General features: G+C 43.3%; 1 protein-coding gene across 7 annotated transcripts in view; it reads right to left on the bottom strand.

Annotated features, from left to right (window-relative positions):
• The window catches only part of LOC112234982 (nck-associated protein 5-like), a 128,767-nt gene that overhangs the window by 5,102 nt on the left and 101,515 nt on the right, over nt 1-22,150 (bottom strand). For 4 of the 7 annotated variants that reach the window (XM_024403374.2, XM_024403365.2, XM_024403359.2 and 1 more), the window contains 3 exons: nt 17,189-17,581; nt 11,356-11,748; nt 4,525-4,583 (listed from right to left, as the gene is read on the bottom strand). In XM_024403374.2, coding sequence (XP_024259142.2) covers nt 4,567-4,583; nt 11,356-11,748; nt 17,189-17,581 — 803 coding nt within the window. In that variant the 3' untranslated portion in view covers nt 4,525-4,566. The remainder of the gene's footprint in view (nt 1-4,524; nt 4,584-11,355; nt 11,749-17,188; nt 17,582-22,150) is intronic. The other 3 variants (XM_042315249.1, XM_024403350.2, XM_024403345.2) reach the window with 3 other exon arrangements.

Here is a 22,150-nt window from a genome sequence, read left to right as displayed (position 1 = left end):
TAAACTACCAGAATTTTGGTAACGTTCAAGGATTTTATGTAATTTATCACAAGACATCTAGTGGCCCTTTTCGGTACTTCAGATTATGACCAGTGACTGTAATTATCTCTGGCCCTCTGTATGGCAATTTTAACATATAAAAGAATCAATTCAATTTAATGACCTAGCTGTAAAACATTATCCTTAATATAAACCAATTTTCTCTTTTACTATGTGGTCTACCACGAGAAACTCATGGACAATATGAACACAGATGTAAAAAGGAATATTATATATGAATTACTTGTTTTAGTTATTCAAGTATAAATTAATTACCAACATTAACAAAGTTTCTGGGGTCTCCCGGGTGGTGCAGTGGTTAAGGGCGCTGTACTGCAGTGCCAGCTGTGCCACCAGAGACTCTGGGTTCGCGCCCAGTCTCTGTGACCGGGAATTGGCCTAGTGTCGTCCGGGTTAGGGAGGGCTTGGCTGGTAGGGTATATCCTTGTCTCATCGTGCACAGGCGACAACTGTGGCGGGCCGGGCGCAGTGCACGCTAACCAAGGTTGCCAGGTGCACAGTGTGCGGCTGGCTTCCGGGTTGGATGCGCGCTGTGTTAAGAAGCAGTGCGGCTTGGTTGGGTTGTGTATCAGAGGACGCATGACTTTCAACCTTCGTCTGTCCCGAGCCTGTACGGGAGTTGTAGCGATGAGACAAGATAGTAGCTACTAACAATTGGATTCCATGAATTTGGGGGGACAAAGAGGTTAAAATTCACACAAAAAAATTATTCTGGTAACTTATATAGTATCAGAAACAGCAGATTCTGAGGTTTCCAAAACCCTTACCAAATAACTCTCCAAATGGAAGAGATTAGCTCTTTTCAAAATATCACATTTTCCAAGAATAACTGCTCCACACATGAGCATGTGGCAGCTGATAGTCTACAGTAACATAAACTAATGGAAATGCTATTGTGTTCATTGAAATTGTTTTTTTCCCCGTATTCTATTGTTACCCAAGACCTTCATAGACACAACCAAATTATTATTTTTCCAATAGCATATATGAAATGCATTTATTAGACTGTTAGAATGTTGCAGTCAAAATGGCTGCTCATCGTGGTAGTAAGGGGGATAGCCGTAGGAATACACTTCCATTATCAACCATGACTCACACACTTCAGCAGGCCTTTTATTCATGGCTTGCTAATGGCTTCAGAGCACATTATCCCACATGTAACTGTAAAAGCATTTGGTTTCATGCATTATCATTAGAAGCCTCCTCCCAGTGTTTTATTCACTATTCACTTCTTTAGCACACTCTGTCAACCCGGATGTCCTAGCCATGTCTGAATCCTGGCTTAGGAAATCCTGAAATTTCTATCCCTAACTATAACATTTTCCGACAAGATAAAACTGCCAAAGCGCGCAGAGTTGCAATCTACTGCAGAGATAGCCTGCAGAGTTCTGTCATACTATCCAGGTCTGTGCCCAAACAATTTGAGCTTCTTCTTTTATAAAATCCACCTTTCCAGAAACAAGTCTCTCACCGTTGCAGCTTGTTATAGACCCCCTTCAGCCCCCAGCTGTGCCCTGGACACCATATGTGAATTGATCGCCCCCCCATCTATCTTCAGAGTTCGTACTGTTAAGTGACCTAAACTGGGACTTGCTTAACACCCCGGCCGTCCTACAATCTAAGCTACATGCCTTCAATCTCACACAAATAATCAATGAACCAACCAGGTACAACCCAAAATAAGTAACCATGGGCACCCCCTTAGATATCATCCTGACCAACTTGCTCTCTAAATACACCTCTGCTGTCTTCAACCAGGATCTCAGCGATCACTGCCTCATTGCCTGCGTGCATAATGGATCCGCGGTCAAACGGTTACACCTCATCACTGTCAAACGCTCCCTAAAACACTTCAGCGAACAGGCCTTTCTAACCGACCTGGCCCTGGTATCCTGGAAGGATATTGACCTCATCCCGTCAGTAGAGGATGCCTGATTGCTCTTCAAAAGTGCTTTACTCTCCATCTTAAATAAGCATGCCCCATTCAAAAAAGGTGGAACTAAGAACAGATATAGCCCTTGGTTCACCCCAGACTTACCTGCCCTTGACCAGCACAAAAACATCATGTGACGTTCTTCATTATCATCGAATAGCCCCCGCGATATGCAACTTTTCAGGGAAGTCAGGAACCAATATACTCAGTCAGGTAGGAAAGCAAAGGCTAGCTTTTTTAAACAGAAATTTGCTTCCTGTAGCACTAATTCCAAAAAGTTTTAGGACACTGTAAAGTCCATGGAGAATAAGAGCACCTCCTCCCAGCTGCCCACTGCACAGAGGATAGGAAACACTGTCAACACTGATAAATATACAATAATTGATCATTTCAATAAGCATTTTCCATGGCTGGCCATGCTTTCCACCTGGCTACCCCTACCCTGGCCAAAACCTCAGCACCCCCTGCAGCAACTTGTCCCCCCCCACCCCACTTCTCCTTCACCCAAATCCAGACAGCCGATGTTCTGAAAGAGCTGCAAAATCTGGATCCCTACAAGTCAGCTGCGCTAGACAATCTGGACCCTCTCTTTCTAAAATTGTTGCAACCCCTATAACTAACCTATTCAACCTTTCTTTCGTATCGTCTGAGATCCCCAAAGATTGGAAAGCTGCTGCGGTCATCTTCCTCTTCAAAGGGGAGACACCTTAGACCCAATCTGTTATAGACCTATATACATCCTGCCCTGCCTTTCTACAATCTTCGAAAACCAAGTTAATAAACTGATCACCAACCATTTTGAATCCCACCGTACCTTCTCCACTTGCAATCTGGTTTTCGAGCTGGTCATGGGTGCACCTCAGCCACCCTCAAGGTCCTAAATGATATTAACCGCCATCGATAAAAGACAGTACTGTGCAGTCGTCTTCATTGACCTGGCCAAGGCTTTTTGTCGACAGACTCAATAGCCTTGGCTTCTCAAATGACTGCCTCGCCTGGTTTGCCAACTACTTCTCAGATAGAGTTCAGTGTGTCAAATCGGCCTGTTGTCCCGACCTCTGGCAGTCTCTATGGGGGTGCTACAGGGCTCAATTCTCTGGCCAACTCTTTTCTCTGTATATATCAATGATGTCGCTCTTGCTGCTGGTGATTCTCTGATCCACCTCTACGCAGACGACACCATTCTGTATACATCTGGCCCTTCTTGGACACTGTGCTAACAAACCTCCAGACGAGCTTCAATGCCATACAACACTCCTTCCGTGGCCTCCCAACTGCTTTTAAATGCTAGTAAAACTAAGTGCATGCTCTTCAACCGATTGCTGCCCGCACCCTCCCGCCCGACCAGCATAACGACTCTTGATGGTTCTGACCTAGAATATGTGGACAACTGCAAATACCTAGGTGTCTGGCTAGACTAAACTCTCCTTCCAGACTCACATTAAGTATCTCCAATCCAAAATTAAATCCAGAATCGGCTTCCTATTTCGCAACAAAGCCTCCTTCACTCATGCCTCCAAACATACCCACATAAAACTGACTATCCTACGATCCTTGACTTAGGCGAAGTCATTTACAAAATAGCCCCCAACACTCTACTCAGCAAACTGGATGTAGTCTTTCACAGTGCCATCCGTGTTATCACCAAAGCCCCATATACTACCCACCACTGCGACCTCTATGCTCTCGTTGCTGCCAATGACTGGAACGAATTGCAAAAATCTCTGAAGCTGAAGTCTTATATCTCCCTCTCTATCTTTAAGCATCAGCTGTCAGAGCAGCTTACCGATCACTGTACCTGTACACAGCCACTCTGTAAATTGCACACCCGACTACCTCATCCCCATATTATTACTCACCCTCTTGCTCTTTTGCACCCCAGTATTTCTACTTGCACATCATCATCTGCACATATATCACTCCAGTATTAATGCTACATTGTAATTATTTTTGCCTCTATGACCTATTTATTGCCTACCTCCCTACTCTTCTACATTTGCACACACTGTACATATATCTTTCTATTTGTAATTTATTTTGTGTTATTGACTGTACTTTGTTTATGTGTAACTGTGTTGTTGTTTTTGTTGCACTGCAATGCTTTATCTTGGCCAGGTCGCAGTTGTAAATGAGAACTTGTTCTCAACTGGCCTACCTGGTTAAATAAAGGTGAAATAAATCAAATTAAAATTAAATAAATATTTGTACATTTGCTGTGTAATTGTATATTTTTACGAGTTCCACAGAACCAGTCTTCTTTCATATTTACTCCTGTAAGTGCAGGCCTATGGTTGATCAACTACCAATGATTTTAGAAAATGTATTCTATTCTGAAAATGACTTGTGTGCATTCCTTGATTGCTATAATCAATTCATTGGATATAAAACAGCTAACTGTTCTAACAGCAAACTGGAGTTTTGTCTGCTCTCTATGTTGGCAGGGCTGGTCTTTGATTTCAAATGGCTCAATATCATTATTTCCATTCCACCTACCAATAAAAACAAATAAGAATGTTTTAAAAACAACTCACTGCTGATGGTTTCTTAGCAGTTGTCCTTGTCAGTCTTCATGATCATGTCATTCTAACTGCTGAAAAAAGAAGAGAGAGCACGGTTTTGTTCAAGTTGTATGGTCAATACATACATTTTGTAGTAATTTACCCCCTTTTTAAATCTTGTCCCATCGCTACAACTCTCCAACGGGCTCAGGAGAGGCGAAAATCGAGTCATGCGTCCTCCGAAACATGACGCGCCAAACATAACACCCGCCCGCTTAACCTGGAAGCCAGCTGCACCAATGTGGCGGAGGAAACACCGTTCAACTGACAACCAGGATCAGCCTGCAGGCACCACAAGAAGTCGCTAGAGCACGATGAGCCAATAAAAGCTCCCCCGGCCAAACCCTCCCCTAACCCAGATAAGGCTGGGCCAATTGTGTGCCGCCCTATGGGACTCACGGTCACAGACAGTTGTGACACAGTCTGAGATCAAACCCAGGTCTATAGTGACGATGCAGTGCTTTAGACCACTGTGCCACTAGGGAGGCCCTGGTCTTTACATTCTAAGTATTCTAAGACAGCAATATAACAGCAGTGTCAAGTTGATTTGCTCTTACACCCTCAGGGTAACAATATCTGCAATGCAGACAGATGTAGGGCGCAACACTCTCTCCATGTATAAAAAGTCACATTTTATTAAACATACAATAATATTACATCCATTCCCAGTAGTTCCTCATTTCTCGGCAGCACCTCCTCTCTAGTTGTTAGATCACAACATGTTTTTTCCCGTACATATTGCTTTCAAAAAGGATGTTGTTTCCATGATACTGGATGATACTTGATACTGAGTGTATGTTGTTTCCATGATACTGCATGATACTGAGTGTATGTTGTTTCCATGATACTGCATGATACTTGATACTGAGTGTATGTTGTTTCCATGATACTGCATGATACTGAGTGTCATCCCATACAAAGTGAACCTCATCCAGAAAATAAGCTATTAAGGGATTGTTTTATTGCTTTGCAAACAGTAACAGGAGAACATTACAGTTGTAAAATCTAGAGCATAGAGCCTTTTTCACTGAATCTGGTGTTCGGTAATTAACAGAAGTTATTGTCCCATCCTAAGGCATTATCTGGGCATCACTTAACATTGGCCATTTTTTCTGTTTTTCTCTTGACACTACACCCCATCTCAGAAATTGTGCCAACCAAACAATTAACACTGTGCATCACTATAACCAGGTTTCCATCCAACCTTTTTTATCAGAGTTAAGTACATATCAGATAAAAAACAGGTCTAATAAGTTATGCGAGAAATGTTGGTGGAAACACTTTTATGCCCAAATATTGTTATAATAACCATCAAATTGAAGTAAACTTGGAGACTTGGGAAATCATGCAGTTTATTCGGCTACAGATTCAATTAACTTCACATTGTGGTGAAATTGCACAGTGATCTTAATACTCCTTTCCTGTAAACGTTGAGTGTCTGATTCTGGTGACAGGATCATCAATGTTTGGCTGCCTTTGGACAAATACAAATAATCTCGCTCTTTTGTCCATAATATTCTCCTAATAATCTCATCATTTTAGGGCGGTAGGTATCCGAGTGGTTAAAGCATTGGGTCAGTAACCGAAAGGATGCTAGATCGAATCCCCGAGCTGACAAGGTAAACATCTACCCACTGTTCCTCGGCTGTCATTGTAAATAATCATTTGTTCTTATTAAAAAAACATAGGCTATGGGCCTAACCACACTGTATCTCAAATCAAATCCAATTTTATTTGTCACATACACATGGTTAGCAGATGTTAATGTGAGTGTAGCGAAATGCTTGTGCTTCTAGTTCCGACAATTACGTAATAACCAACGAGTAATCTAACCTAACAATTTCACAACAGCTACCTTATACACACAAGTGTAAAGGGATGAAGAAAATGTACATAAAGATATAGGAATGAGTGATGGTGCAGAACGGCATTGGCAAGATGCAGAGGGTATCGAGTACATTATATACATATGAGATGAGTAATGTAGGGTATGTAAACATTATATTAAGTGGCATTGTTTAAAGTGGCTAGTGATACATGTATTACATAAAGATGGCAAGATTCAGTAGGTGGTATAGAGTACAGTATATACAGTGCCTTGCGAAAGTATTCGGCCCCCTTGAACTTTGCGACCTTTTGCCACATTTCAGGCTTCAAACATAAAGATATAAAACTGTATTTTTTTGTGAAGAATCAACAACAAGTGGGACACAATCATGAAGTGGAACGACATTTATTGGATATTTCAAAAAATTTTAACAAATCAAAAACTGAAAAATTGGGCGTGCAAAATTATTCAGCCCCTTTACTTTCAGTGCAGCAAACTCTCTCCAGAAGTTCAGTGAGGATCTCTGAATGATCCAATGTTGACCTAAATGACTAATGATGATAAATACAATCCACCTGTGTGTAATCAAGTCTCCGTATAAATGCACCTGCACTGTGATAGTCTCAGAGGTCCGTTAAAAGCGCAGGGAGCATCATGAAGAACAAGGAACACACCAGGCAGGTCTGAGATACTGTTGTGAAGAAGTTTAAAGCCGGATTTGGATACAAAAAGATTTCCCAAGCTTTAAACATCCCAAGGAGCACTGTGCAAGTGATAATATTGAAATGGAAGGAGTATCAGACCACTGCAAATCTACCAAGACCTGGCCGTCCCTCTAAACTTTCAGCTCATACAAGGAGAAGACTGATCAGAGATGCAGCCGAGAGGCCCATGATCACTCTGGATGAACTGCAGAGATCTACAGCTGAGGTGGGAGACTCTGTCCATAGGACAACAATCAGTCATATATTGCACAAATCTGGCCTTTATGGAAGAGTGGCAAGAAGAAACCCATTTCTTAAAGATATCCATAAAAAGTGGCATTTAAAGTTTGCCACAAGCCACCTGGGAGACACACCAAATATGTGGAAGAAGGTGCTCTGGTCAGATGAAACCAAAATTGAACTTTTTGGCAACAATGCAAAACGTTATGTTTGGCGTAAAAACAACACAGCTCATCACCCTGAACACACCATACCCACTGTCAAACATGGTGGTGGCAGCATCATGGTTTGGGCCTGCTTTTCTTCAGCAGGGACAGGGAAGATGGTTAAAATTGATGGGAAGATGGATGGAGCCAAATACAGGACCATTCTGGAAGAAAACCTGATGGAGTCTGCAAAAGACCTGAGACTGGGACGGAGATTTGTCTTCCAACAAGACAATGATCCAAAACATAAAGCAAAATCTACAATTAAATGGTTCAAAAATAAACATATCCAGGTGTTAGAATGGCCAAGTCAAAGTCCAGACCTGAATCCAATCGAGAATCTGTGGAAAGAACTGAAAACTGCTGTTCACAAATGCTCTCCATCCAACCTCACTGAGCTCGAGCTGTTTTGCAAGGAGGAATGGGAAAAAATGTCAGTCTCTCGATGTGCAAAAGTGATAGAGACATACCCCAAGCGACTTACAGCTGTAATCGAAGCAAAAGGTGGCGCTACAAAGTATTAACTTAAGGGGGCTGAATAATTTTGCACGCCCAATTTTTCAGTTTTTGATTTGTTAAAAAAGTTTGAAATATCCAGTAAATGTCGTTCCACTTCATGATTGTGTCCCACTTGTTGTTGATTCTTCACAAAAAAATACAGTTTTATATCTTTGTTTGAAGCCTGAAATGTGGCAAAAGGTCGCAAAGTTCAAGGGGGCCGAATACTTTCGCAAGGCACTGTAAATATGAGTTGAGTAATGTAGGGTATGTAGACATTATATTAAGTGGCATTGTTTAAAGTAAAGATGTACATGTATGGCAGCAGCCACTCAATGTTAGTGGTGGCTGTGTAACAGTCTGATGGCATTGAGATAGAAGCTGTTTTTCAGTCTCTTGGTCCCAGCTTTGATGCACCTGTACTGACCTCGCCTTCTGGATGATAGCGGGGTGAACAGGCAGTGGCTCGGGTGGTTGTTGTCCTTGATGACCTTTATGGCCTTCCTGTGACATCGGGTGGTGTAGGTGTCCTGGAGAGCAGGTAGTTGGCCCCCGGTGATGCGTTGTACAGACCTCACTACCCTCTGCAGAGCCTTACGGTTGTAGGCAGAGCAGTTGCCGTACCAGGCGGTGATACAGCCCGACAGGATGCTCTCGATTGTGCATCTGTAAAAGTTTGTGAGTGCTTTTGGTGACAAGCCAAATTTTTTCAGCCTCCTGAGGTTGAAGAGGCGCTGCTGCGCCTTCTTCACCACGCTGTCTGTGTGGGTGGACCAATTCAGTTTGTCCGTGATGTGTACGCCGAGGAACTTAAAAATTTCTACCCTCTCCACCACTGTCCCGTCGATGTGGATAGGGGGTTTCTCCCTCTTCTGTTTCCTGAAGTCCACGATCATCTCCTTTGTTTTGTTGACGTTGAGTGTGAGGTTATTTTCCTGACACCACACTCCGAGGGCCCTCACCTTCTCCCTGTAGGCCGCCGCGTCGTTGTTGGTTATCAAGCCTACCACTGTAGTGTCGTCTGCAAACTTGATGATTGAGTGGGAGGCGCGCATGACCACGCAGTCGTGGGTGAACAGGGAGTACAGGAGAGGGCTCAGAACGCACCCTTGTAGCACCCCAGTGTTGAGGATCAGCGGGGTGGAGATGTTGTTACCTACCCTCACCACCTGGGGGGCGGCCCGCCAGGAAGTCCAGTACCCAGTTGTACAAGGCGGGGTCGAGACCCAGGGTCTCGAGCTTGATAACGAGTTTTGAGGGTACTATGGTGTTAAATGCTGAGCTGTAGTCGATGAAAAGCATTCTCACATAGGTATACCTCTTGTCCAGATGGGTTAGGGCCATGTGGTTGCGAATGAGTCATCTGTGGACCTTTTGGGGCGGTAAGCAAATTGGAGTGGGTCTAGGGTGTCAGGTAGGGTGGAGGTGATATGGTCCTTGACTAGTCTCTCAAAGCACTTCATGATGATGGAAGTGAGTGTTACGGGGTGGTAGTTGTTTAGCTCAGTTACCTTAGCTTTCTTGGGAATAGGAACATTGGTGGCTCTCTCAGCATGTGGGAACAGCAGACTGGGATAAGGATTGATTGAATATGCCCAAAATGCAGCTGTGATTATAATCGAAGAGAATTCTCTTGGTAGATAATGCGGTTGACATTTGATTGTGAGGAATTCTAATTCAGGTGAACAGAAGGACTTTAGTTCCTGTATGTTGTTATGATCACACCACGTCTCGTTAATCATAAGGCATACCCCCCCACCCTTCTTCTTACCAGAAAGATGTTTATTTCTGTCGGCGCGATGCATGAAGAAACCAGCTGGCTGTACCAACTCCGATAGCATGTCTCGAGTGAGCCATGTTTCCGTGAAGCAAAGAACGTTACAGTCTCTGATGTCTCTCTGGAATGCTACCCTTGCTCGGATTTCATCAACCTTGTTGTCAAGAGACTGGACATTGGCGAGTAGTATGCTCGGAGTGGTGGTGATGTGCCCGTCTCCCGAAGCTGACCAGAATACAGCTTCGTCTGCCCCTTTTATGGCATCGTTGTATTGGATCGCCGGCTGGGATCCGATCCATTGTCCCGGGTAGTGGGCAAAACACAGGATCCGCTTCGGGAAAGTCGTATTCCTGGTCGTAATGATGGTGAGTTGACGTTGCTCTTATATCCAGTAATTCCTCCCGGCTGTATGTAATAAAACCTAAGATTACCTGGGGTACCAATGTAATAAATATCACGTAAAAAAACTAAATACTGCATAGTTTCCTTGGAACGCAAAGCGAGGTGGCCATCTCTGTCGGTGCCGGAATTTCAGCAAATTATCTGAGCTGTTGGCTAGATTGCATGTGCCAATACCAGAGTGGGCACACTCAACAGTAGTGGGCACACTCAACAGTAGTTTTGAAAATTCGATGGAAACCCATTTAACCTGGATTTTTCATTTGGTACATGGTAATTATACCTCAAAAGGTAGTTCTATATGCATTCCGTCATCACTCACAGGCTTTTATGAAAATCTGTCACCAATTGGATGGAAACGTAGCTAGTGAGATATGAATTTCAATCACCACAAAATCTCTTCTCATGACAGGTTAATTGAGAGTGTCTCTTTAGCAGAGTCTAAACTGGGGCTATCATTCGCATACTAATATGGGCAAGCCTCTTCTCTCTGCTCAATTAAAATGTGATCCTCTGCCTTAATGCTGGCTTTAGTTGTAGTAATAACAAGGTCTGATCACTGTCACCTCCAGGACTGTATTTACCTCACGGGCAAAATATTTTAGAGGCCCCCTTTTTGGCAGTGGAGAGAAAATGTTTCTGCAATTCCACCTATTTTGCCAAGGGGTGTAAAGAAAATAATGCAGTTTTAAAGCACATTTTCTGTAATTCTACACATTTTGCAATGGTGTTAATTGAGTGACTGTCAGTGGCTGACGTAAGAAGAGGAAAACTGCTGATGCACTACCAACTTCAAAATTTGCCACCTTTGTGTTCTACCATTCTAAAGACACGGACCCACCGGTAGATTTGTCAAGCGTTTATACTTAGCACCTCTGAATAGAGTGCCGGTTGTAATTTGCAAACCGATTCTAAATGTAAAAAAGCTGCAACCAAGTGTAAACCGATTCGAAATGTAAAACAACGGGGAGAAATTATGGCTGTCAGTCTCCCACCAGCAGATTCAACAAGAGAACAAACAGCAAACAAATTGCAGACCATCAATTGGTGTGATGTTTTTTCTCCTTAAATCTCAACAGTAAGTTGAGACCGCGACTGAGTTCCCGATGACCAGACAGATGTATCTCTGGACAAGTGGTCTTTTGACTTTACCTGAGGTTAGTCTGGGCAGCTTGCTCTGAGTATCACACACACTGGCACAGGTCACAAGGGGCTCAGACAGGGATTGGACAGGCTGAAGGAAGGCCAAAGTGGGATAAGGCACTGATTGGACAAGGGTCACAGTGGTGTCGGATAACGAGGAGTCGTCCAGGCCTGGTTGGCTGCAGAGATGGTCTTTTGAGCCAGACGGTACTCTCCACCGGGGTAATGGGGAGGGTGACACCTCCTCACTAGAGGAACTGGGAGCACTGGGAGGACTGAGGGAGTGTTGGGCCGATGTGGACTTGGGAAGGAGGTGGAGGATGGAGGACAACAAGGAGGAGGAATCGAGGAGGGGGAATGTTCCAATGCCGCTGTCCAACGTTCGCATCTTGCAGCCGGAGCCTGAGGCACAAGGAAAAAACATGATGGGGCTTGGAGATGCAGGAGTTACACACAACAAATGGAACAATCTAAACAGAATGAAATGTTTTCATATAATTGGTTAAGTAGGTATCATCCAATCACACCGCAAAAATCATTGTCTTGTGTCATTTGTGCCCTCTGAATAATGATAACTACCTCATGTTATGACTACTTTAACATCAAAATCTATGAATTAATGGGTTTATAATAGCATTGGTAATATGTATCCACAACATGAAATGCAACATTATCCTCAACATGATCAATTTTAATGAATTATTTTCTCTCCAGCCCGGGTTGATTGTCTGTTTTCTCCTTGTCCCCTGTCCTATCCCGGCCACATTATGTTCTGCATGAGGGAGTCTTAACCAGCTGCGACTGGCTGTCACCCAGGCCACCTTGTGGTAATTTCAGTGCATTAATGCAACAGATGGTCTGTTTTTTTCGTTCTACGACACTCGGCAAAGGTCCTCTCTAAGAGCCAAGCCAGATGGATGGTAGTTACGTACAATCCAATTACATTTAACTGTGATGCTGGCTAATGATTCCTCGCTAATTAGCGCATGATACCATGGTTGCCACCAGAAAGAATGGGCTTCACCCAAACAGAGAGGAATCATGGTGGATAAAGCTTAGGGAAAATGTGGCACTTTTGAGACCAATTGAGATTGTGATTTAGTGGCAGTGTGTCAAATCAAGTGCATTTATGATATTGTACAGTTGGTGACAAAGCGATTGCTAATGCCATCAAGCAATATTGAATACGTATCTATTTCAACTGTAATACAACTGTACACTTCATGTAGTATGCTGGGCACCACAATGTTTGAATATTTAATGTATAAATAATTAAAGTACAGTAATGACAACTCTGTCATTTTGCATTCTCACACTGCATTATTTCACTTGCACCTCCTGGCACAGAAAAACACAGCTCAGAACAACATATATTAAAATCAAACCATCAAGGTCCCTGTCTCCTTGTCATGCTGGCATGATTTTCTACCTAAAAGCCAGTAGACTTCTTTAGCAACAGAAAATAAAATACTGGTTCCTCTTCAGCAATCCAGAGAAACAGGTGGGCTGCTAACTGACAACTTCACTAATAATTGGGTGTCTTCATTCAGTATGTGTTTTAATTATACAGTCAGAGACAACATTCCCTAGCTTTAAGAGGTTAATGCGGGCATAGCGAAATGCTTGTGCTTCTAGTTCCAACAATGCAGTAATAACCAACGAGTAATCTAACCTAACAATTTCACAACAGCTACCTTATACACACAAGTGTAAAGGGATGAAGGATATGTACATAAAGATATATGAATGAGTGATGGTACAGAACGGCATAGGCAAGACGCAGTAGATGGTATCGAGTACATTATATACATATGAGATGAGTAATGTAGAGTATGTAAACATTATATGAAGTGGCATTGTTTAAAGTGGCTAGTGATACATGTATTACATAAAGATGGCAAGATTCAGTAGGTGGTATAGAGTACAGTATATACATATGAGTTGAGTAATGTAGGGTATGTAGACATTATATTAAGTGACATTGTTTAAAGTGGCTAGTGATACATTTTTCACATGTATGGCAGCAGCCACTCAATGTTAGTGGTGGCTGTTTAACAGTCTGATGTCCTTGAGATAGAAGCTGTTTTTCAGTCTCTCGGTCCCTGCTTTGATGCACCTGTACTGACCTCGCCTTCTGGATGATAGTGGGGTGAACAGGCAGTGGCTCGGGTGGTTGTTGTCCTTGATGATCGTTATCGCCTTCCTGTGACATCGGGTGGTGTAGGTGTCCTGGAGGGCAGGTAGTTTGCCCCCAGTGATGCGTTGTGCAGACCTCACTACCCTCTGGAGAGCCTTACGGTTGTGGGCGGAGCAGTTGCCGTACCAGGCGGTGATACAGCCCGACAGGATGCTCTCGATTGTGCATCTGTAAAAGTTTGTGAGTGTTTTTCGTGATAAGCCAAATTTCTTCAGCCTCCTGAGGTTGAAGAGAAGCTGCTATTTCCTGAAGCCCACGATCATCTCCTTTGTTTTGTTGACATTGAGTGTGAAGTTAGTTTCCTGACACCACACTCCGAGGGCCCTCACCTCCTCCCTATAGGCCGTGTCGTTGTTGGTTATCAAGCCTACCACTGTAGTGTTGTCTGCAAACTTGATGATTGAGTTGGAGGCGCGCATGGCCACGCAGTCGTGGGTGAACAGGGAGCACAGGAGAGGGCTCAGAACGCACCATTGTGGAGGATCAGCGGGGTGGAGATGTTGTTACCTACCCTCACCACCTGGGGGCGGCCCGCCAGGAAGTCCAGTACCCAGTTGCACAGGGCGGGGTCGAGACTCAGGGTCTCGAGCTTGATAACGAGTTTGGAGGGTACTATGGTACTACATGCTGAGCTGTAGTCGATGAACAGCATTCTCACATAGGTATTCCTCTTGTCCAGATGGGTTAGGGTGCAGTGTGGTTGCGATTGCGTTGTCTGTGGACCTATTGGGGCGGTAAGCAAATTGAAGTGGGTCTAGGGTGTCAGGTAGGGTGGAGGTGATATGGTCCTTGACTAGTCTCTCAAAGCACTTCATGATGATGGAAGTGAGTGCTACGACGAGGTAGTCGTTTAGCTCAGTTACCTTGGCTTTCTTGGGAACTGGAACAATGGTGGCCCTCTTGAAGCATATGGGAACAGCAGACTGGGATAAGGAATGATTGAATATGCCCGTAGACACACCAGCCAGCTGGTCTGGCAATGCTCTGAGTACGCGGCTGGGGATGCCGTCTGGGCCTGCAGCCCTGCGAGGCTTAACACGTTTAAATGTTTTACTCACGTCAGCTGCAGTGAAGGAGAGTCCACAGGTTTTGGTAGCGGGCCATGTCAGTGGCACTGTATTGTCCTCAATGCGAGCAAAGTTGTTTAGTCTGTCTGGGAGCAAGATATCCTAATCCATGATTGACTGTAGAACCTGCCACATACATCTTGTGTATGAGCCGTTGAATTGCGACTTGTCTCTATACTGACGCTTAGCTTGTTTGATTGCCTTGCGGAGGGAATAGCTACACTGTTTGTATTCGGTCATGTTTCCGGTCACCTTGCCCTCATTAAAAGCAGTGGTTCGCACTTTCAGTTTTGCGCGAATACTGCCATCAATCCACATTTTCTGGATTGGGAATGTTTTAATAGTTGTTGTGGGTACGACATCGCCAATGCACTTGCTAATGAACTCACTCACCGAATTAACGTATTCGTCAATGTTGTTTCTTGACGCAATGCGGAAAATATCCCAAACCACGTGATCGAAGCAATCTTGAAACGTGGAATCAGATTGGTCAGACCAGCGTTGAACAGACCTGAGAGCGGGAGCTTCCTGTTTTAGTTTCTGTCTATAGGCTGGAAGCAAATAAATAGAGTCGTGGTCAGCTTTTCCGAAAGAAGGGCGGGGGAGGAACTTATATGCATCGTGGAAGTTAGAATAACAATGTACCAGGGTTTTACCAGCCCTGGTAGCACAATCGATATGCTGATACAATATAGGGAGTCTTGTTTTCAGATTAGCAATGTTAAAATCCCCAGCTACAATGAATGCAGCCTCAGGAAATGTGGTTTCCAGTTTACATAGAGTCAAATAAAGTTTGTTCAGGGCCATCGATGTGTCTGCTTGGGGGGGAATATATGCGGCTGTGATTATAATCGAAGAGAATTCTATTGGTAGATAATGCGGTCGACATTTGATTGTGAGGAATTCTAATTCAGGTGAACAGAAGGACTTGAGTTCCTGTATGTTGTTATGATCACCACGTCTCGTGAATCATAAGGCATACTCCCCCCGCCCCTCTTCTTACCAGAAAGATGTTTGTTTCTGTCGGCGCGAGGCATGAAGAAACCAGCTGGCTGTATCAACTCCGATAGCGTGTCTCGAGTGAGCCATGTTTCCGTGAAGCAAAGAACGTTACAGTCTCTGATGTCTCTCTGGAATGCTACCCTTGCTCGGATTTCATCAACCTTGTTGTCAAGAGACTGGACATTGGTGAGTAGTATGCTCGGGAGTGGTGGGTGATGTGCCCGTCTCCCGAGCCTGACCAGAAGACAGCTTCGTCTGCCCCTTTTACGGCGTCGTTGTATTGGATCGCCGGCTGGGATCCGATCCATTGTCCCGGGTAGTGGGCAAAACACAGGAACCGCTACGGGAAAGTCGTATTCCTGGTCGTAATGATGGTGAGTTGACGTTGCTCTTATATCCAGTAGTTCCTCCCGACTGTATGTAATAAAACCTAAGATTACCTGGGGTACCAATGTAATAAATATCACGTAAAAAAACAAAATACTGCATAGTTTCCTAGCAACGTGAAGCGAGGTGGCCATCTCTGTCGGTGCCGGAATTTCAGCAAATTATCTGAGCTGCTGGCTAGATTGCATGTGCCAATACCAGAGTGGGCACACTCGCTATATAAAGCAACATTTTTGAGTGAGTAAACCATCAGTAGAGTTGAAAATTCGATGGAAACCCATTTAACTTGGATTTTTTATTTGGTACATGGTAATTATACCTCAAAAGGTATTTCAATATACATTCCGTCATCACTCACAGCCTTTTATGAAAATCTGTCACCAATTGGATGGAAACCTAGCTAGTGAGATATGAATTTCAATCACCACCAAATCTCCTCTCATGACAGGTTAATTGAGAGTGTCTCTTTAGCAGAGTCTAAACTGGGGCTATCATTCGCATACTAATATGGGAAAGCCTCTTCTCTCTGCTCACTTAAAATGTGATCCTCTGCCTTAATGCTGGCTTTAGTTGTCGTAATAACAAAGTCTGATCACTGTCACCTCCAGGACTGTATTTACCTCACGGGCAAAATATTTTAGAGGCCCCCTTTTTGGCAGTGGAGAGAAAATGTTCCTGCAATTCCACCTATTTTGCCAAGCGGTGTAAAGAACATAATGCAGTTTTAAAGCACATTTTCTGAAATTCTACACATTTTGCAATGGGGGTAACTGAGTGACTGTCAGTGACTGACGCAAGAAGGGGAAAATTGCTGATGCACTACCAAATAAAAAATTTGCCACCTTTGTATTCTACCATTCTAAAGACACGGACACACCGGTAGACTTGTCAAGCGTTTATACTTAGCACCTCTGAATAGAGTGCCGGTTGTAATTTGCAAACCGATTCTAAATATAAAAAAAGCTACAACCGAGTGTAAACCAATTCGAAATGTAAAACAACGGGGAGAAATTACGGCTGTCAGTCTCCCACCAGCAGATTCAACAAGCGAACGAACAGCGAACAAATCGCAGACCATCAATTGGTGCGATGTTTTTTCTCCTTAACTCTCAACAGTAAGTTGAGACCGCGACTGAGTTCCCGATGTCCAGACAGATGTATCTCTGGACAAGTGGTCTTTTGACTTTACCTGAGGCGAGTCTGGGCAGCATGCTCTGGGTATCACACACACTGGCACAGGTCACAAGGGGCTCAGACAGGGATTGGACAGGCTGAAGGAAGGCCAAAGTGGGATAAGGCACTGATTGGACAAGGGTCACAGTGGTGTTGGATAACGAGGAGTTGTCCAGGCCTGGTTGGCTGCAGAGATGGTCTTTTGAGCCAGACGGTACTCTCCACCGGGGTAATGGGGAGGGTGACACCTCCTCACTAGAGGAACTGGGAGCACTGGGAGGACTGAGGGAGTGTTGGGCCGATGTGGACTTGGGAAGGAGGTGGAGGATGGAGGAGAACAAGGAGGAGGAATCGAGGAGGGGGAATGTTCCAATGCCGCTGTCCAACGTTCGCATCTTGCAGCCGGAGCCTGAGGCACAAGGAAAAAACATGATGGGGCTTGGAGATGCAGGAGTTACACACAACAAATGGAACATCTAAACAGAATGACATGTTTTCATATAATTGGTTAAGTAGGTATCATCCAATCACACCGCAAAAATCATTGTCTTGTGTCATTTGTGCCCTCTGAATAATGATAACTACCTCATGTTATGACTAGTTTAACATCAAAATCTATGAATTAATGGGTTTATAATAGCATTGGTAATATGTATCCACAACATGAAATGCAACATTATCCTCAACATGATCAATTTTAATGAATTATTTTCTCTCCAGCCTGGTTTGATTGTCTGTTTTCTCCTTGTCCCCTGTCCTATCTCGGCCACATTATGTTGTGCATGAGGGAGTCTTAACCAGCTGCGACTGGCTGTCACCCAGGCCGCCTTGTGGTAATTTCAGTGCATTAATGCAACAGATGGTCTGTTTTTTTCGTTCTACGACACTCGGCAAAGGTCCTCTCTAAGAGCCAAGCCAGATGGATGGTAGTTACGTACAATCCAATTACATTTAACTGTGATGCTGGCTAATGATTCCTCACTAATTAGCGCATGATACCATGGTTGCCACCAGAGAGAATGGGCTTCACCCAAACAGAGAGGAATCATGGTGGATAAAGCTTAGGGAAAATGTGGCACTTTTGAGACCAATTGAGATTGTGATTTAGTGGCAGTGTGTCAAATCAAGTGCATTTATGATATTGTACAGTTGGTGACAAAGCGATTGCTAATGAACTACTGTTCAAGCAATATTGAATACGTATCTATTTCAACTATAATACAACTGTACACGTCATGTAGTATGCTGGGCAACACAATGTTTGAATATTTAATGTATAAATAATTAAAGTACAGTAATGACAACTCCTGGCACAGACAAACACAGCTCAGAACAACATATATTGAAAGCAAACCATCAAAGTCCCTGTCTCCTTGTCATGCTGGCATGATTTTCTACCTAATAGCCAGTAGACTTCTTTAGCAACAGAAAATAAATTACTGGTTCCTCTTCAGCAATCCAGAGAAACAGGTGGGCTGCTAACTGACAACTTCACTGATAATTGGGTGTCTTCATTCAGTATGTGTTTTAATTATACAGTCAGAGACAACAATTCAGGGTGTCAGTTTCAAATTGTGACAAACCTGTGACAAACAGCTCTCGAAATAAATAACAACAATGATGGAAGTAGCTCTTACTTTCCTGTCACACAAACAGGATGAACTAATAAAGGCAAAAGCACGATACAGATCGCAGACGTTATTGATGAGTGTTTTTGAAGGAAAAACTTAACAAGGCCCTCTGTGACACTTCCTTGCATGGGAAGGCAGCATCAGAGAGGTTGACCATTGATTTCCCTCAAAAAGCCCTTGGCACTACCTAAGGATCCTGTCCTTGTCTGATCTCCTTTCAATTTGTCTGAAAGAATGAAAAGACACTGAACAAGGACTGATAAGCTAACACCTACAAAGTTCAGTGGCTACAAATAACTGTAGATGCACAAATGGAACTGTATGAACATTTAAACTCTTTTAAGGTCAACTGTATAATCAATATCTGAAAGTCACACAGAAGTTCTTCGGGTGTCCTCGTGTGTAAATATTAATGAGAAGGAATTTTGTAGTATTCATGGCATGATGTTTACAGTTCATCCACATTCAATGAGTTCAATAAGTTCAATGCACAGCAGCATAGTTCAAAGTATTAGTCTTAACACCTGCTAAACTGTGTACACGGCCAATAAACTTTATTCGATTTATCAACTTTGCATAAATGTGGCTTGGTGGTTGAACACAAAAAAAAATCAACATAATCAACACAGTGTTTTTTTGTCAAATTTAAACGCAGATTTTAACACACAGGTTTCAAGGTTTGCTAGGGTTTGATAAGGTGCTTGGCCAGAAAAGTTAGAATATCACTTTGGTAAAGACCAAAGATCTTTATAAGACCATTTATTAATTCAGAGGAGACAAGATAAATGAGACACATTGGCTTAGTTGGCGGAGTATTGAAATGTCCCTGGTGATTAAACCACATAGCAATATGAATTATATTTTTCGCACTACAGGGTAAAGGACAGATCAAAATTTACTGGAAGAGGGGTGGTCCAAAATAGGGGTGGGTTGTCAAACCTTTTATGCTTTGGGGAGGGTTGTGTGGGTTTTTTGGGGGGCACAGAGGAGGATAGTGTGTTTTTGTCCCTGGTTTACATTAGCTCTTCTGATCATATTATCCCTATTAACAATTGCTTGACTTACTTTTGATATCACCCTAACAAAGTTTAGAGACATTTGTGAAGGTTTGGTATGGTGTGGCTATGGTGTGGCTATTATTAAGCTACTGCAGGCCTATGATATGAAGGCAGTGCGCCCCGGCACTCCAACTGACTCTGACAGTTGAATTTAAGGTCAAGAAGACTGTTTAAGGTCCACCAGAGTTACCCTTATAATATAACGCCTATCTTTATACAAAATATTCAGATCGAAAAAGAACGAAACACTCTCCTTCTGTACATTTATATCTGTATAGGAGACGCAGAAGCCATCTGACATAAAGAAATGCATGCCGGTGTCGTAGCATGTCACCGGCATATCTCTACCAATCTGCAGTTAGGCCTAACCATCTCTGCCTTTTCATAAGCTATGTACAAGTATTCCCCTTGAATTGTTCCATACTTTGTTACATTACAGCCTTATTCTAAAATGCATTCAATTGTTTTTTTTCTTCTCATCAATCTACACACAATACCCCATAATGGCAAAGCAAACACAGGTTTCTAGATGTTTTAGCAAATGTACAAAAAAATAAAAATATTCAAATATCATATTTACATAAGTATTCAGACCCTTTGCTCAGTACTTTGTTGAAGCACTTTTGGCAGCGATTACAGCCTCAAGTCTGCTTGGGTATGATGATACAAGCTTGGCACACCTGCATTTGCAGAGTTTCTCCTATTCTTTTGTGCAGATCCTCTCAAGCTCAGTCAGGTTAGATGGGGAGCGTCGCAGCACAGCTATTTTCAGGTCTGTCCAGAGATGTTCGATCGGGTTCAAGTCTGGGCTCTGGCTGGGCAACTTAAGGACATTCAGAGACTTGACACGAAGCCACTCCTGCGCTGTCTTGGCTGTGTGCTTAGGGTCGTTGTCCTGTTGGAAGTTGAACCTTCGCCCCAGTCTGAGGTCCTGAGTGATCTGGAGCAGGTTTTCATCAAGGATCTCTCTGTACTTTGCTCCGTTCATCTTTCCCTCGATCCTGACTAATTTCCCAGTCCCTGCTGCTGAAAAAATCCCCACAGCATGATGCTGCCACCATCATGCTTCACCATAGGGATGGTGCCTGGATTCCTCCAGATGTGACGTTTGGCATTCAGGCCAAAGAGTTCAATCTTGGTTTCATCAGACCAGAGAATCTTGTTCATCATGGTCTGAGAGTCCTTTAAGTGCCTTTTGACAAACTCTGCGTTGGACCTTTTCTCTACACCCCATGGCAACGTGTAGAATTACAGAAAATTAACTAATACTTACATTTTCTCTCCACCATCAAGAGGGGGCCACTGAAATGTTTTGCCTGCGAGGTGGGGGGACATCCTAACCAAATCTCGATTAGGGTCCCCAAAAGGTGGCATCTTTTTATGAGCTTGGGTCCCAGGAAAACACTGAATTTCTCATTTGCGTCCCAGGCTGAAAAAGTTTAAGGACCCCTGCCCTATGTGACGGCTTCATTAGGGGTGAGACCAATGCTAGAAGGTTAACCATCTGCTCATTTTTTATTCACTGGAAATGGTGTTACTTATTCATGTCTATTGAACTTATTTCAAGGTTTTCAAATGGTTGAGGGAGGTCACTTGACAGGTGAATGTAACAGGGCTGCAGGATAGACCATCAAATTGTTCACACAGGCCCTTTAAAAAATATTTTGAAAGGGAAAATCACCCAACCAATCCTCCACTCCAAACAATTGTTACTTTACACATGTTATTACACTGAACAAAAAAGATAAACGCAAAACGCAATTGGTCTCATGTTTCAGGAGCTGAAATAAAATATCCCCAAAATTGTCACATTTTCTCTCAAATTTTGGCCTCAAATTTGCTTACATCCTGTCAGTGAGCATTTCTCCTTTGCCAAGATATTCCATCCACCTGACAGGTGTGGCATATCAAGAAGCTGATTAAACAGCATGATCATTACACAGGTGCACCTTGTGATAGGGACAATCAAAAGCCACTTCAAAATGTGCAGTTTTGTCACACAACACAATGCCACAGATGTCTTAAGTTTTGAGTGAGTGTGCAATTGGCATACTGATTGCAGGAATGTCTACCAGATAATTTAATGTTAATTTCTCTAAAACAAACCTTGTTGCTGGGGGCTAGGAAGGAAATCTGCTAGCATTACCAGTGCTTGAGCAATTCAAAAGGTTGAAAGATTTCAATGTATTCAGGACCAGGTTTGAAGCATAGGATTTGTAATTAGAATACTCATGTCATAGGATCTCTATCATTTGAAGATCACTGCATAGGGGTCAAAGCAGAGGGTAA

The sequence above is a fragment of the Oncorhynchus tshawytscha genome, linkage group LG03 (assembly GCF_018296145.1).
Source record: "Oncorhynchus tshawytscha isolate Ot180627B linkage group LG03, Otsh_v2.0, whole genome shotgun sequence".
Lineage (NCBI taxonomy): Eukaryota > Metazoa > Chordata > Actinopteri > Salmoniformes > Salmonidae > Oncorhynchus > Oncorhynchus tshawytscha.
This window is presented reverse-complemented; position numbering and strand designations above follow the sequence as displayed.